At 36.9% G+C, this 18460-nt stretch overlaps 1 protein-coding gene across 1 annotated transcript; it reads left to right on the forward strand.

The window, feature by feature from the left end:
• Positions 1 to 1915: 1915 nt before the first annotated feature.
• On the forward strand, positions 1916 to 13040 carry lurap1 (leucine rich adaptor protein 1). The gene is made up of 2 exons (XM_060867633.1): positions 1916 to 2655; positions 10926 to 13040. The coding sequence occupies exons 1-2, from the start codon at positions 2449 to 2451 to the stop codon at positions 11538 to 11540; spliced, it is 822 nt and encodes a 273-aa protein (XP_060723616.1). The 5' UTR covers positions 1916 to 2448; the 3' UTR covers positions 11541 to 13040.
• The last annotated feature ends 5420 nt before the right edge of the window (positions 13041 to 18460 follow it).

Here is an 18460-nt window from a genome sequence, read left to right on the forward strand (position 1 = left end):
AAAATGATCTTGCAATGCTGGTGTACTGATAAGTTAAATTCTTAGGTCAAACATATGCAGGTGTAGTTCAAAATACATTAAAATGTACCTTGATACTGTAAAATATCAACATAATAATAATAATAATAATAATAATAATAATAATAATAATAATAATAATATTTTATGGACAGGGATAGATATATAGTATTTTAAATTTTGAATTAATATTTTTAAATGCATTTTAAACTTTAAATGTATGTATTTATTGTGTTATTCCTATTTTTTTCTTCTTTATATATATATATATATATATATATATATATATATATATATATATATATATATATATATATATATATATATATAAATTTCCATAATATATATATATATATATATATATATATATATATATATATTTTTTTTCTGTTTCTATTTGAATTAGTTTTACATGTCTTGTCACTAACCGCTACTAAAAAAAAAAATCTAATACGTGCAAACAAAACAAAGTAATACATACAAGTTAATAGTTTTTGTAACATGTCAGGTAGAAATGAGTTCACCAACACATTCTCCCTAATGAGTCTAGGTTTTAGGAAGCTTCTGTACTGTTTCTGGACTATTAAAAAAGTCTATTAAAGTACTATTAGAAAGTACTATTTATTAATAATATAATGCATACTATTTAATAACTATTTATTAAAATATCTAGCCATATTGCAGTTCCAATGTGATTGTCAAATTTACATTCACCAGAATGAAAACAAGAAGGATTTTCTGGAATTGACCACACAAAATCTATTCTTATTCCAAATTTAAAAAAAAAAGCAAAGAACACAAATTACATACAGATTTACTGTACAGCATTAAAAGATCTTATCTTTATAAAGACTTTCTAAATGTAACATATTCTATATTGTTGTGCCTTAGCTTTGGGGACTAGGTTATATTGCATCAGATCCTGGAAGTGTTATGTCCTTGGAGTGAAAATGAGGTAGAAAAAATATGAGACTACCTTACTGAGGATGACAGGTAAATCTGCTGCGGAAAATAACTTCAGAAAGGAAATCACATTTTTATGAGCTGCCAGCTGCCTTTGGGAGCAGACATTTTAAGCTGTTGCAATAATTCATAGGAATTTTAGTGCTGGAATTTAACTTGAACATGTCTCTATGTAGCAGAGGAGCAATTATAGCAATTATAAAGCCTAACTGCAGATGGCAGACAAATTACAAAACCGTGCTGAACTATTCATCCTCTATGTACAGAGGTAACACAAAGCTAATATTACAATAATAGGATAGACAAGTGAGTAGCCGGGGTGCCTGGAAAAAAGCACCCCGATTCAAGTGCTACTGCCCGCTGTACTACACACATCGGCTGAGATGTGACTGGCTGTCAGTACAACAAACTTTACAAGGATAAATGAATGTGCAATGACTAATTGCACATTATTCTTTTTAACTTTACACACAGTCATCTAAGCTAAACATGTCAGCAGAAAATAAAAGTCCTACACATAATATCTTTTAATGTGATGTGGGGACAAAATGCTAAAATATTAATCCATAATTTAGGTAAATGACTTTTTAAAAAATGTAATTAATTAATTAATTAATTAAAAGTTGTTTGTTAGGTTTTTATTGAGATTGCATGCATGGGGTGCTTTAGTTATAATTAATTATGTACAAAATAAATAAATATATTTTGATCTACAAATTTAATATACATTTAGGTTACATAGTGATATTCATAAATTCATTAAAAATATATTTTTATTTATTTTATTTTTTTAGGATATGGATGTGGGTGTGGGAGGAGACTGTAGTGTGTAATTACGGTAGTTGTGTGTGTGTGAGTGTGTGTGTGTGTGTGTGAGAGAGAGAGAGAGAGAGAGAGAGAGAGAGAGAGAGAGAAGGGTGGTGTTATACTACGGTATGTACGGCACATAACTCGCAGTTTTTTTTATTCGGCAATAACTGTCATGCAGGTGGAATTTGCGTCTCGGCTATTGCCACAGCGATGGGTCAAAACTGGGCAACTGAGTTCATCAGATTCGGAGGATTAATGATTTCATAGATTCCAGACAGAACAAATTCTCCACTCGCTATTACTCCGATGTAATGGAGCTGTCATAGTGGCATATGATGCTAAACTGGTCCTTCTGCTGCGCACCTGAGGATGGACATTATGATTGGGAAAATACACAATACTGTATTTTTTTAGGAGCTCAGTAGACTATTTTTCGTTGTCACTGCGTCATTCATAGCTTGAATGGAACGACGATTTTTATAGCATGACTTCATGAGATTCATTCATGTTTTGTGTAGATGTACTGTATAAAGCAGAAACTAAATGGAAGGTGAGAATGGTCGCTGTAGCTGACTGCACGGTTTCATTAAACCTGGTCTAAAATCAGCCTGGCAGCTCGAAATCGCAGTGAAAGTAGCTCTGTTTGAAGAACGCATCATGGATGAAGTGAATGGAAGTGAATGTGTGCCTGATCTGAAAGAGTTGGAGGTGAAGGTGGGGAGGAAGACGCCGGAAGGATTGCTCAGGTGGATGCGACAAGACGCAGCGCAACGCGGCGAGCACAGCAAAGTCATCCGGCAGGAGAGCGCACACAGCGGCGAGCAAGGACTGGATGAGAAGATCAGGAAGCTGAAAGTCGAGATGGTAAGACTACTATCTGGTCGATCTTACTATAAATGTGACTACAGGTTAAGTGAACCAGCTTTAAAAGCACGCTCTTGCTTTGCGTAAAGATGCGTTTGCACGCATAATAATACAATGTGCAATAAAGTGCTTGCGTCCATCCAAAACTGCCATACTTTCTTTTTTGGTTTAACCAAGAAAAGTGGCTCATCTTCTTTACTTCACAGGAATCCAGACACTTCGTTTAAATTTGCTGCATCACTATGAAGGTTATAATACACATTAAAAAAGTAGTGAAATATGACTCCAATAGCTTTATACACAAAAAGGTGAATACACTTTATCTCACATTACCTCCATGTAGTATTTCATTAGTACTCCTGGCAAGCATACCCAAACAAAAGAAATTGGTTACTGTTCCCTAAAACATAGATGTATTCAAATTTGGACATTTCAGATATCTTTTTTTTTTTCAGATCCATTGCTACGCGGCAACCAGAACACAAGGATTAATTGTGCACTCTGTCCCATCTGTTGTTATTCAGATCTTGTCACCAATTCTTTATCTTATTCATCAGGTGAAAAGACTACTATAAAACCACCACTGGCTGGGTATGTATATGGCAGACCACTTTTAGATGTGTATGTGGCAATGGTACAAGTCCAAGCACCAAAGGATACACAGAGGTCCAAGTGGAACCTCAGGCAGCAAGGACTGCTTGGCAGGGTAGTGGGGATAGGAGCAATAACCTGTCAGGGGCCCCAAAATCTTTACTAGCACCCTTGGCGTGGAGCTTGGACTAGCAGGGATTCTACACATTAGCCAAGTGTTCCTGTTGAAAACACACAGTGGAGTACAGCCTCCATTTGCTGTTGAATCAGCACAAGGACTCAAGGTTGCCATGCAACAACAGATCCTTTAGAACTGACTGTGTTGGGATGCTTCTCTGCCACCGTGTGTGTGTTAAACTACACCGAATATGCATTTATAATACGCTACACCGAATATATTTTGACTAGTCAGAAATCACCGATGGTAGTAACAGCTACTTTTTTTTTTTACAGATCTTCTCTGTCTGATTCTCAATCATACTCAGAGGAACATATGGCTTCCAAAGAGGTGTCAGTGGAAGTGAATTGGAATCAGTTAGAGAGAGTTATAACATTAAGTAATAACATCATGATAAGATAAGATTAGCCTGTACCAGAGTGATGGAAAAAGGAAGGGTGGAGAAGAGGAACTGCTGTTTATTCAGAGCAGGGCACCTCATTTGTGCAACATGGTGGCCTGAGCATTTAGACTGCGACTGAAGAAAGGCTTCAGAACTGAACATGAACTGCATTATTGTAGTTATGAATGTAGTTATGAACAGCATGAATGTTTTTCGTATAAAGATTGCAAAAGAATGTTACCAATCTTAGCTATTTTCTATACAATCAGAGTGAAAATTTTGGACTGTGTAATCCTGAGTTGTACATTCTTTATGTGGGCTGTTTTCATTACCATTATATATACATATAACAGCTTAAAGTCCACAGACCAGTCCACCAACATTTCCAAAAAAAAACATCATAGTAACTATTAACGTTCCATGCCAATGTAACAAAGCTCTAAACATGTTACAAAGCTGCGTATATGACACATGACCCATTTGTCCTTACAATACTTCTTTAAACATGGAAAACTCTCAGTGAATAATTTCCATATAATCTAAATAGATTTAGAACCTTAAAGAACCCGTTTGTGTAAAAATGATTTAAATGTGAATAGTAGAGTATGGGAATAAGGCCAAGCATGCATAATCTTGACATTTAAAATATATACACGCATACAGTTTGGAAAAAGAAACATATATTGTTTCATTTGTAGACTATTTTCCAATAACTAATCAAATGCACATGATCCATCACATTCTTCTCAAATTCCACAGGCAGCTGACTGAAATAATTCAGAGCCATTAAGAAAATAAGTCCTGGATGTTACCATAAGTCTCTTGATTGAGTGGGAAATATATCGGAAGTCAGTGGAAAGCCATTATAAGTATTGCCTCTGTCAGCCGTCTTTCCAATTAGTCTTGACGTCAGTATTGATTAGGCTGTTTGAAGATCAGGAGAATCCTGCGGCTCCAGCCAGTTTATTATATTGAACAACAAGTAATTCTGTGGTTTTAGGTCAGTGGTTCTCAATCTTAATCTTGAGGAACATTAACTCTACAAATTGCAGTGTTTACCCTGTTTAGTCTTGACTCAGCTCATGAAGAGCTTGATAATTAGCTGACAGATTGAATTTTAACAGTAGTCTTCCTCCTCACTGTATTCTCACCTCCTCTGGTGCAGTTACTCACCTCCCACTTACAAGGCTTGAGATGGTAGAAAACATGAAAAAACTGCTGAGTAGAGCAGGGAACGGGAGCCGCTGTTTAATTAACTGGGGAAAAAACAACAAATTTTGATTCTGCTACATGCTACAATCATACAGCATTGGAAATGATGCAGGCATTCATTTTCACATAAAAACAGGATAAAATATTTCAGCACAAAAGAGACAAATGGTGGTTGACCTGACCAAATCAGGACATCGATAAAATATAAAAAAAAAAAAAAAGTTTTACATGTCTGAAATAGAAGGAAATTTGCCTGGAACTAAAATCAAGAACTAAGTACCCATGAGCACATATTGAGGAGTATGACAAAGGACAGATATAGTATTTTGTAGAATTCTTTTAGAATTGTATTGTAATTAAACTTAAAATTGTGATTATTTTTAATGGACTGTTAAATGTGTTGCCCTTGCTGTGAGCACCTGCAAAATTTAGCATCTGAACTTCATTAAGCATCACTAAAACTACTTTTGGCATCATGTTTTGAACTCACATGAAACCAAATGTAACTTTTTGGACACTAGTATGTTATCTGACAACAAAAATGAACTGCCTGCGTGGAAATGCAACTAATAGTCACTGTAAAATATGCCAGTGGATCACTAATGTTTGGGGCTGTTTTGTGGCTGGTGGTTATGAAGATTGATGGCATCATGAATGTACCAGGATATTTCAGTCCAAAATGTGTTTGCCTCTGCCAGGATGTTCAGACTAGGCCAAAGATGGAGCTTTAAAAGATGAGTCAAGCACATGTCTAAAGAAACCCTACATTTTTGCAGTGACCACTGCAGATTCTATATTTGAATTGAGGGAGGTCCGCATACGAATACCTAACATAAAGTACAGTAGCCTAAATATATCACTCACACATAAGTGGACCAAGAGCCATCTACAATTATCTCCAATCTTGTTAGACATCAAAATTAAAAACTGAGGCTTTCATCATTTGTTTTTTTTTGGTACTTTACAATGTCTAAGATGGAATCTGGAAAATAATTCTCTTCTAAACAGATCCGTTATTGATTTTTGCATATACTATAAGAATTTGCCCAAATATATAATTTTTTGACCACACAGCTAAGACCTGTAGAGAAAATGCATATGTTACTCACTCAGTGTCAGCAGTGATTTATGTTATGTTTATCAGTACTTCCTCTGAAATGGGTGCTTGATTGCAGTTGATGGGAGATTATCTTCGTTATCTTCAATGTTGTTAGTCCTAAAATGTGGTAAGCTAGCTGTCATTGACTCTGATCTTATTCTCTGTGGCTATGACACCTGGATCTGCTGCGGTGTGTGACCGCAGTGTGTTGGCCTCATAATCGCCTGTGATGCAGTGGCAAAGGTTAGGAGAAAAGTAGACTAGTTAAGCTGTATGGAAGCAAACTGGATCCAACTAGATTTGATACTGTAGGTGTGATGTTAGAACATCTGCTTAAAGAGCAAATAGGTTATAATGTTTAATGTATAATAAGGAGATGAAACAACTTGTTTAAATAAATTAGATACCACAAGGACATTGTTTTGAACACCTGTGCACTGTGTGACGTGCATGACAGCACAAGTCTGTAAGTGCAAGTGTTACGTAAACTCATTTTCTCTGCTCACTCCCACTCTCCCTGTCTTTTTCTCTCTCTTTCGCTGCACAGATGGAAAACACAGGGGATGGTGTGCTGACAGATGGAAGCAATGACTCTAGCTTGATAGGGGCAATGAGAAGTGCTAAGTAATTGCATGGAGGACAAAGAAGCACTGAAGGACAGACTGATATGTGGTGCAGTTTCAGTGGAAGGGGTTCTGTTTTTTATAATTAAATGTGTCGTTATGTCTGTGTGCAGCAGCAGACATCGAGAAAAACAGAGTGTGCCTAGGGATGCAGGGTTTGATGTCTAGTCATGCAGTCAGATGACTGCAGTTTGACATTGGGCTGCCTGTGATGTCAACATAGACTTTGGTAGTGTTTGCATACACTCTGTAATATTTGGACAAAATGGCATTTGATTCTTTACCTTGACTACCTTCCTGACATAGGGTCTGACCAGGAAAATCAACAAAGTATCTATATAGGAAGCTAATGATAAATAAGGACATCAGTTATCCACAAAACAAATATATGCACACACTTGATCCTGGTCTGTGGTGTGATACTTAACAGAGCAGAACGCCCCTGTAGGGAAAATGAGAATTCCAGGGATTAGAGTTGGAACAATAATGGAAAAATTGGAACTGTCTGGCTGTGAAAATAAAGATCCTTCAGTCCTCCCTGCTTCAGATGTAACAGATTGTTGTCACATATGCCAGTCACGGAAAAGTGGGTACAAAGGATGATGGACTAATAACCTTAGACTTAGATTAATTTAGATTAATAGCTATATTTATTTTACATCCTGACAAAATGTACTGTGTATATAGTCATTTATATCTCACCAGTGTTGAACCACAAGTAGGGAGGAATTCTTAGGCTTCATGGCTTAGACAGAATATTCCAAGACATTACTCATGTATGTAGTTTAACACACGTGGGTTTACAATACGCATTGCAGACAGGGTGAGTTGGGGAAGAGGAACTTAACCACATCAGTGCTGAGCCAGGAAGAAAAGTGAATTTATGAGCAGCTCGATTTGCCTCAGACTGAGGCGTGGAGCCAGACTGATCCAAGCCCAAACCCTCAGAGAAGAATCCAGCCATCAGAGCCCACCTCACACCACTACTTCTACTACCATTTCTCTTTCTTTCCTTTCTCTTCTCTCTATGTCTTTGGTTGTCTCTCACTTTCTATACATTACTTATCTCTTTAATTTACATTACATTACATTACATTACAATTACTCATTTGGCAAGAAATTGTGGGTGGCTCTCTTGGGATTTGAGTTATTAATTCCTGTCAGTTTTTTTTTTTTTTTTACAAAAACTCCAGTACAAACAAAAGTACCATAAGGAATTAAATCATCTTAATCCATTTAGAAACTGGTTTGGTGTTTTGCACATTACCAGTACATTACTGTAATGTTTCCTCTTTACTAATTGACCTTTTACTTGTGTGAGGGTTTTTGAACAACTCTGTAATAAATCTGTAATCTTTTGTAAATTTAAAGCATATTATGAGTTCCGCCAAACAGTGAAGCCCATTATTATATTCAGTGGTTGTTTGGGAATCGAGTTTCTCAGTCTCTGAATCTGAGGTACTCGACTCCCTTCATGTCCCACGGTTATTTTTCTGTATGGAACTTTCTGCTACCATTTCTTCAGTATCTCCCTCCTTCCCAAACACACACTCTTAAAACCAACCGACCCACCCGACACACACGTGCGCGCACACACACGCACGCACACACGCACACACACTCACATGCACACACAAACTCACACACTTTATTGTTTTCTCTGTTTCATTTGTACTATAATTAGTAACACTGACTACAGCTGTAAATAATGCAGTTACAAACCGTTTCATTTTCTGCTTCATCTGTATCTCCAGGGTCTTTCCTTTCTCTACTGATTTATTACTTGATTTTTTTTTATTCTTAATACATGTAAAACACACTTTTAATTCTGCAACATGGCATACAAACAGATGCTGCTACACATAAAGGTCTATATCTCCAGCTACCTCTATGGCAAAATGTGGTATGTTTGGATGAGACTGCAGTTTAGACATTATAGATGAGCTAAAACAGCCTGGAGATCAGTGGGGAGCTGCTGAATTTCATTAGGTTTCAGGGAAAACATGAAACACAATAGTTATACTTAGCATTCTCCTTATAGACATATAAACCTATATTTATATTACATAAGCATATGGTTAGTGCTGCTGGCAGGCAGTTGCTGGATATAGGATGTGGACATTTGTGGTTTAGAAGCTGCTTTCAGATAGAAAAAAGTATTAGAAGTAAGTAAAAACCATTCTGCTCAACTGCATGTATTAATCTATACAAAGCCATGTGGCAAACTGCATACTATGGGCTAAAAATCTCACACCACAACTCTGTCTCAGTCTCTAAAACTAGATGTTAACCAGAATCAAAACACACACATGCACACACACTGCACTGCTTAAATGCTTAAATAATTGCAGGGACATATGGACATCTGACCATCACATCAATGCATGGGTTTAAAGGTTTACCACAAATTAAAAAACACACAAATATATAGAAAGTCTTTGCATGCTGTATGATTACATTTTCCCTTCACTGAAATGTAAGAGGCCCAACCATGTTCCAGCATGACAATGCCCGTGTGCACAAAGCAAACTCTCTTAACACATGGTTTACAAGGACTAGAGGATGTCCTGCACAGTGCCCTGAACTTAACCTCACTGGACACTGGATTAACTGAAACACTGGCTACACCTCAGTCCTCCTCACCTGACCTCACTAATGCTGAATAAGCACAAATCCCCACAGCGACACACCACACTCTAGTACAAAGCCTTCCCGGTGGAGTGGAGTGGAGCGGAGCTTATTGGAACAGCAAACAGGACTAAATCTGTTTTAGGGTGTTTATAACATTTAAAATCACATATGGGTTTGATGTTCAGGTGTTCACATAATTTTCAAATCAAGTCAAATTATATTTGTCACATACACAATCATACATGGTATGAGAGTCCAGATCTGCATGCTGCTTTATTCCACTATACAGGTGACAGGTGAACTGGTGTAGATAAGTTATAAGTGGAGACATGAGTTCACAAATGTTCAGAAGAACAATCAATACGCCCCATTTATCTCTTCATTGATTTGGCCTCGAGGGAGTTACAGTGACCCAATGTGAAACAAATGCTTTTATGGATACAGCACTATATATTAAAATGTCTTAAAAAATCTCAAAACATTTAAGGGCTAACTAAAAAAATAAAGATTAGTATATTACAAAAATGCTTCATTACATATTCATAAGACCTACTTAGGGCTCTTTATTTTTTTAAATCCACACATAATGTGGTTTTAGCACTATATTTTAGACACTGCTATTAACAGTATATTGTAAAACAAACTACTCTTATGTACTCAATTTGTTTATTTAAGAAAATATGTCCAGTGCTATAAGAGGTACACTACAGAGAATTGATGTTGTCAGAGAGCTCCATAAATTTCAAAAGCACTTATCATAATGGCCTCCTAGCCTTCCTCAGCATAACAGGCCAACGGCATTCACACTAGGATTACGCAACGCTAATCCTACCAACGGTATACCAACAGGTGCAATTTCTCTTATTTAAACAGATTTAAAACAGTCGATTTCCTTTTTATATGTAAGGGATAAAACATGACAAGGCTTCTTCACTTACACGGTGGTGTGATGTGTCACAAAATGAAGAACATCTTTTCGATTTTCTGTATCAGCATGTCTCAAAGTGTTTATTCTTCTTGCACCAACTAAATAATGAGCAACACATACTAAACAGTTTATACTTACATTTAATGTGGGACCTCTCAGAGACAAGGTAGTTTCTGCTATCACTTATAATATAACAAATACTTGTCTTCTAACTGACTTTTTTTATGTCTTGCTTGAATTTAATCAAACAAAACATAAAGCTTCAGAATCCCTCTCATCCAGAACTGTTGTAAAAAAACAAAACATTGACTTATAAAACACTGGCACTGGAGAATCCTTCTGTAAATGTTAAACCTATCAATGTTTAAAAAAGAAATCATAACAAAAAGTTTCACCATATTAATGATTAGGTTTCTGTACATTAAATGATCCAAAGAAAATACTAACATTAGAAAGAACATGTTAATAAACATTTGCAGGACTGCAATAGTGTCAGGTCTGTTAGCTTTAGGCCTGCTGACCAATCAGAATAGGCAGCATGTCCCTGAATAATGTATTACTTGAGTATCAAACATTGTGTCTTATGTTTAAATAGATCTTCTTTATTATGTCTTTGGTGGTGTTAGGCTCATCTCCGGGCGGTGGATGTGAAAATCCTGCAACAACTTGTGGCACTGCACGAGGGCATTGAGGCTGCAAAATGGCTTATGGAAGAGCGTGGCCTGCTTACCAGCCACTGCAGCAGCTTGACAGGTAGTCAGTACAGCCTTGGAGGCAGCTGGAGCAGCCTGCATGAGCCCCATGACAAGCTGGATAACATCTCCATCGGTAGCTACCTGGACACACTGGCTGATGATCTGGATGAATACTGCACCTCCAGTGGTGCTGAGTCAGTGCTCTGCTCTGCACCTGCATGCACAGACAACTCTAAACCCGCTCAGGTGAAACCCAATGGCCCTAAAGGGGACGTGAGACCTTCTAACCTGGACTCTAACCATGAAGAAGCCAGTAAGAGTAATGGAGCTAATACTCCAGTCTTGGATGGCACAGTTAAGCAAGACACAGACTCCCCTAAGGCTCTTGCAGCTGAGAGACTGGCAAAGACCCTGAGCCCTAAGGGTAAGATTTACAAGAATGGCAAGGTAGAACTGGAAAGCTGCAAAATGAATGGTAAAGTGCACTTGGAGTATGATGCACACTGGCGCTGGGTGCAGTCACAGGATGATGTAACATTTTTGTAAGGGTTTAAAGGATTATATGCTGGTTATATTTTGGACTTCAGAGCCTTATTGGTCAGATTGATTTAACTATGGGATCGGTAATTAACAACACTGTCATGTTCTTTTAAACTGACTGCCGAGCTTAAATGGACTCAGATATAGAGATATGATGTCAAAGTTCCCAAGGGGCCAAAGCTTATAAAGCATGAACTTCAGATTTGTCTTTACAATCATTTATGTGCACAGATGTTTATCTATTAAAACTCTTCTGCTCAGTGATTTCCAGTTCTGGTGCTAGATGGACTTGTGTTGGAGCAGGAACGTTAGTGAAAATGCAGGGAAGGAAACTGGCAGGACAAGAGCTGGGAATTGCTAATGCAGTATTTTATATGCGACTGTGGAATCCTGTTCCTTTAAATATTTCTTTGCAGAGACGTGGTTGATAAACTCAAGCAATTTCTGTGTTAATATTCGGTGTTAATTATTAGATCTTTTGGTTTCTGGTTTTTATTTGGTTCAAGTTGACCAATACAACATCTATTTACATATAACATTTATTTTGTATTAAGTGTTTTATTTAAAACAGCCTGGTAAGTGATCATTATAAAAAAAAAATGAAAGAATTCTTATTTTCATGTAAACTCTGAAGGGGACTGAAATACAAAGATATGAAGAGTGGATCAGCTGACAATTATTAAGTATTTTAGAGAGGACCAAAGTTTTTAGCTAATAAACACAAGATATCATAGTGATATTTTTCTATTTAATCGAAAGTTAAATGTTCCATAAATATAACATTTGCAGTATAAAATTAATGCACATTTATTCAATTGTTTTAGTTTATGTTGCAACGGCACACTGTGGCAGACCCGTGCTCAGACTATCAGGTTCGAGGTTGGAATATGCAAACAGAAAAGACAAAGAAATTCGTTTATTTTAGTGATGAGATGTTTAATAACTGAACATAGAGATATAATCTAACATGAATGGTATTTCATTTTGTTGTATTGGTAGTTCAGAATTTACTGAAATGAAAAGACAACAAAAGGACAGTGTAAATTTTATCTGGAGAGCTGCGAGCAATCAGGATGATTTCCGTGTGTACTTTGATCACAGAATCCACGCCTACGTGAATATGCTTGTGCAATATGATTAAATATATTGTCAGTCGATTTAAATATATATGTATTGAACTAATTCAGATAAATGTGGCCTGTCGATTTATGCTGGGTCATGCAACCGCATTTTGACCCACTCTTATGTAACCATGTAGTAGTGTAGAGGCACATTAATGTAGTGAGATCTTCATGATTGTGAATGCAGGGAATTGAATGCATGGAAATTATGGGTTTGTGTATTTGAGAGGTCATATTTTGCTATGGGTTCTGTATTAAAGAAATATTTATATTAATTAAAAAGAAAAAGGTTTTTATATTAGTGATAACCCATTTTAGTTTTGCCTGTTTTACTTATAAGAGAACTGCACTGCTGTAATAGTTTTATGTAATGAAGTTATAAATGCTCTTCGACATTTGATGTGTTACCTAATAAATGGTGATGTCTGGCTCAAGTTGGTGACTTAAAAAGTTTGGGGTTGTGAACATGGATGTTTGAAAAGCTGTAAAATTGTGCTCTCTGGTGTATTAAGGACACATGTGGGAGAGTTAATGTTCCCAGTGCAATCAGAGCTGCTCTCTTTCTCCCACACAGCCACACTGAATAGTAATAATGGTTGTGCTTCTAGGAACAGTTTCCATGACTACTGTTGGTTGTGTGGGATGTGTATACATGCATGCATATGTGTGTGTGTGACTGTTCAGTGACCATCGGGATAAACAAGAATGATTGCACAAGAGTCAGAGGTTGTGATGACATAAGATAAATGTAGATTGTGGGGTTTCACAGTAAAAGAAACGATACAAGTTGGATGGAATGAATATAAACAAGTATATATTTAACTACACATTAACTACACATATGGGATGAAAACAGTTATATGAGCTCTGACTGGACTGTTAAACACATTAATTATGTGATATGATCATCATGTAAACTGTTGTTTCTGACCACTCTTCTCACTCCAGCACCCACACACACACACACACACACACACACACACTATAATTATGGTTTAAAACATTATGATTCAAATCACAAATTGTATTTGTCACATACACAATTATGCACAGTACAGCATGTAGTGAAATGCTTTTTACGACTGTATATATAAAAATAGCAGATTTCACTAAGGTAAAGAATAAAAATAACGTCAAGGAAAACAAATAAGACACAAATTAAAGAAGAAATAAATGTATCAAAAATAAAGGGAGTAACTGAATATGGTACGATGATGCATGTGAATATTTAAAATTAACAATAATATATAGCGTATATTTTTAAAGTACAACATGTGCATATTGTGCAAATTGTGCTATTTTGTTAAAGTCCGGATGAGGTAGTGGGTGATGTGGGTAGTCCTGAAAAGTCCAGAAAAGGTCCAGGCTCAGGTGTTCTCCTGGTTTACGGCCCGAATAGCCGGCACGAAGACGCTCCTCTTCCTACAACCCATTAGGGTTCTCAACCAGGAGAACAGTGTCATGTCAGAGAGATGGTTGGCAAAAATATCTTTGCTTTTAAGGTTTTGATCTGATTAATGAGGGATGATTGTAATTTGCTGTCACTATCTCTGACATATAAATACATGAATCTATTTACAAACTATAAACAATACAAAAAGTCTATGTTTGTAGACTAAATCAGCAGCTTGGACCCGAAATGGTGAAGTCTTCGTTTGGCTTGAATTGCTGCATTTTTTCAACTAATGTGTCTCATAGAGTGGGAAGAAATTGCTAAATCTGGTACTGGGCAGTATTTGTATGTTGGAAGAAAAACAGACTGCAGGGTGAACACCAGGGGATAAAACAGAAAGAATAAAGCTCACTCTGGATGCAGTGAAATGCTTGGGACACTGTATAACCCCAAGCCTTGTATTCTCTGCTACATTTTTCACTTAAAATATAGACAGGCAAAGAAAGCACATTGCACACCGTTTTAGCAGACAGTGAGGGATGGGAGAGTGAATGTCAGTGTAATGACCCTGTTTAAAAGCTTTCTCATGGCACACTCAGCACTCTCTTCATCTCAGCAGGATGTATGCAACTAATAGGTTCCAAATGAGAGATATTCAGTAAACGCAGCAATAAATTCTTCAAATACTTCCTTTTTTACTCGTTTAACTTCTTCTATCATTCTTTGTGCTGCGCCAAAGTTTTCTGTCCAAAAGCCCTAATTCTATCTGATACTGAGCATAAGACATGTTAAAAAGATTGCACTACTATTTTCATAGTAATAGTTTGTTCCTAAAACGATGTCATTTATTTTTATTACTTCACCATAGTTTTGAGTAAATCTTTCCTTCCTGCTCTGTTTTAATAATTTGGCATGGTCAGTAAAACCTTGGCTTGATCTGCTTTTTCCATGACTGTCCAGACATGCACAATACAGACTATACTGTACAGTATACATATATATATATATATATATATATATATATATATATATATATATATATATATATGTATGATATATTATTTTTTTTGGCAGATCAAGCCAAGCCAAATATATATATCGTCTTCCCTTAAAAAAGTAATTTGGTTACAGTTTAACTTTACAGCTTATCATAAATAGTCAAAAACTCAAGCAGGATGTGGTGTGACAAAGAAAAATGTCTGGAAAAAAATACACAAACACAATGACCTTACGTGACCCGATACAGCCTGTAGCAACCATATAGAACCAATTTGTTTTCCCATACTCTGGCTAAGTGACCTGATTTTTATTCAAATTTAAAGGCAAGTCACATCCTGCAGTCTTGAAGAAAATCCTTTGGTCGGTTTGTGAACTTTTTTTCAGAATGGTCAGTGACAGGCCAGCTGTAAGGCTTGCCGGAGACGGAAAGAAAGGCATGCTGGGAAGGACTGAAAGGGCATTTCCGTTCATGTTTCTCGTAGTGGCCCTAATCCAATCTGCTTACTAGAACAGGGTTGATCTAAAAATGCTTTTACTGGGATAAAAGAACAAGCAACAATAATTCCTCATTAATAGTCAACACATCCTGTGCTCTTACATCCGGTGGCTTAAATGAGAAATAACAAAGGTTCTAAATTGTTGCATGCATGTCAAAATGATCATTTTGATCAAAATTGCCTCTTTTTAATGTTCAGTTTTGTCTTCCTCTGAATAATGGTGCCAAGCCAACCGAATATATTTGGAACATGTACTGTATTATTCAGTGCTGCTAAACACAATGCATCTTTATCTACGTTTTCTAAATTTCCCCACATGATCTATTGTTGTTAGAATGTGTAATGATTATAATGTCTGCAGTAGCATAGGAGCTTTGGCTGTGGTGCATCTATGTCAGATAATAATGACCTCAGAACATGAAATACAATCAATATCAATGTCTGATAATTCATTTAATCTTCTCTAACTGCTTAATCTGTGGTGGGTTCACAGAGCACTAGGTAGGAGTACATGCACACTACATACACACTTTATAAACCCAGTAATATTGGAAACATCAATATTTAGAATCGGATATGATATTCTTAATACTTTTTTTTAGAAATCAGGACCATTCCTGTTATTTTACATACTGTATGCTGTCAACTGTACATATAATTAATTATGTTAACAATGAAAATTCACCTAGGAAACTGGGTCAGTCAAAAGACATACTGCACACTATAACAACAAGTAACTTCACAATACATATTTTTTCTAGGCTAACAAGATAATAGATTGAAACCATGCACTATATTTTTTCCTTCTTATACTCACATGCCATGTACAATCAGCAACAAGCATGGAATGCTTGATAAGGACCAAAGTATCATTTGGATTTTCATGTGTTTATTTTTTTTGTGTGTATGTGTGTATTTTTGATGATCACGTGTTTCCGAATTTGCTGATGTTTTGGATATGATATTGCGTTTGCTTAAGATTTGATATTGCATTTGCTCAAGTCTGGGATCCAGACTTGAGAAAACGCAATATTCACCATGAAAATAACATTAATGCATTAAAGATATATGGAATAGTAAAAAATTATACAATGTATTTGTAGTTTAGAGTCACTATGTATTAAAATTAGATCACTATAGTATTGGGAATACTGGAAAATACTGAAGATATCCCACTGGTATACCGCTCACCAGCGCAGACCCGCTGATACTGATTAAGCTCGAACTGACAATGAACCTGCCCTCCGGCCAACGAAGCCCTTTACACAATACAAGAATAGCTATCTACTTATTTTAGTTGCAGTGTTATTTATAATGAGCAGCTATAGGTGGAAAAGAAATATTGTCTGGATGGAAATATACTGCAGCATTTCTATATTCATGTCTCCACTTTCCATCACATTGCATGCAGATGTATGTAGCCCACATCATATTGTGTACAGATGTGGCTTTATAACAAAAACAGGAAGATAATCAGATCTCTAACTCTGCCCTGAGCCTTACCCACCAAAAACGATATGGCACTCTCCCATCTCCAGATGCCTTCAAACCTGCACAGACAGATGTGTTTATGCAGCTGTGGCTCTCCTCTTTCTTTCTACGACCTCAGACCTCCCATAAACAGCTTTATGAAGACCAAAATGGAAGCATATATGATGATTATTGTAAAGCTAAGACACTTTGCCCTGTCAATTAACGTTATTGCTGATTATATAGTCAGGTTTACTGCAGAATGTGATTTGATGAGTTTGGCTTTGGAGACTGCATGTGATTTCTTGACTGTATGTAAGACTCCAGAGTGTTGAGCCTCATCCCTTTTGGCTCTCTAATATCCTATCACGGTTGTGATGTTTGCAATGTTTTGCATAAATAGTCACTGTAGCTCAGTGCAGCTGAGTGTAGCTTCTGCAACATTTTTTCCTGTTAATGAACTGATTCAATTAATTTTAACCATTTCAACCATTTTCATTCATTCATTCATTTTCTACCGCTTATCCGAACTACCTCGGGTCACGGGGAGCCTGTGCCTATCTCAGGCGTCATCGGGCATCAAGGCAGGATTCACCCTGGACGGAGTGCCAACCCATCGCAGGGCACACACACACTCTCATTCACTCACGCAATCACACACTACGGACAATTTTCCAGAGATGCCAATCAACCTACCATGCATGTCTTTGGACCGGGGGAGGAAACCGGAGTACCCGGAGGAAACCCCCGAGGCACGGGGAGAACATGCAAACTCCACACACACAAGGTGGATGTGGGAATCGAACCCCCAACCCTGGAGGTGTGAGGCGAACGTGCTAACCACTAAGCCACCGTGCCCCCCTTCAACCATTTTATTCAATTCAATTTATTTGTATAGAACTTTTAACAATTGTCTGAAAGCAGCTTTACAGAAGTATAGAAACTAAATAAAAAATTGTAAAGTTTAAAATTAAGTTACTATTTATCTCTAACATCTATCCCTATTAAACTAGCCTGAGGGGACGATAGCAAGGAAAAACTCCCTGAGATAATATGAGGAAGAAAGCTTGAGAGGAACCAGAACCTCATCCTCATTTGGGGGACACTGGGCAGGAAATAATGTCAATGTAAATAATGTCCTTTCTACAACAGTTTGTGGTTGATTGGAATTGAGTAACCAAGAGCTCCTGAGGAACTAACAGGTCAGACTTTACACTAATTCCTTCCTGCCGAAGTCTTAAAATGTTCAATGATGAAGACCCGAGCACAAAGCTGACTGACGCAATTGCAGTTCAAAGACTGCGTGATTCCAAGTCTCCAAGTGGTTCTATCCACAACAATCTCTGTCTGTCCATGCATAGCACATAATAATTGCCCTTTTCCCAAAGCATTTTCGGATCTTGGTTTGGATCTCTAATGAGCAAACAAGAGGATAGTGGAAAAGAC

The sequence above is a fragment of the Tachysurus vachellii genome, chromosome 4 (assembly GCF_030014155.1).
Source record: "Tachysurus vachellii isolate PV-2020 chromosome 4, HZAU_Pvac_v1, whole genome shotgun sequence".
NCBI lineage: Eukaryota > Metazoa > Chordata > Actinopteri > Siluriformes > Bagridae > Tachysurus > Tachysurus vachellii.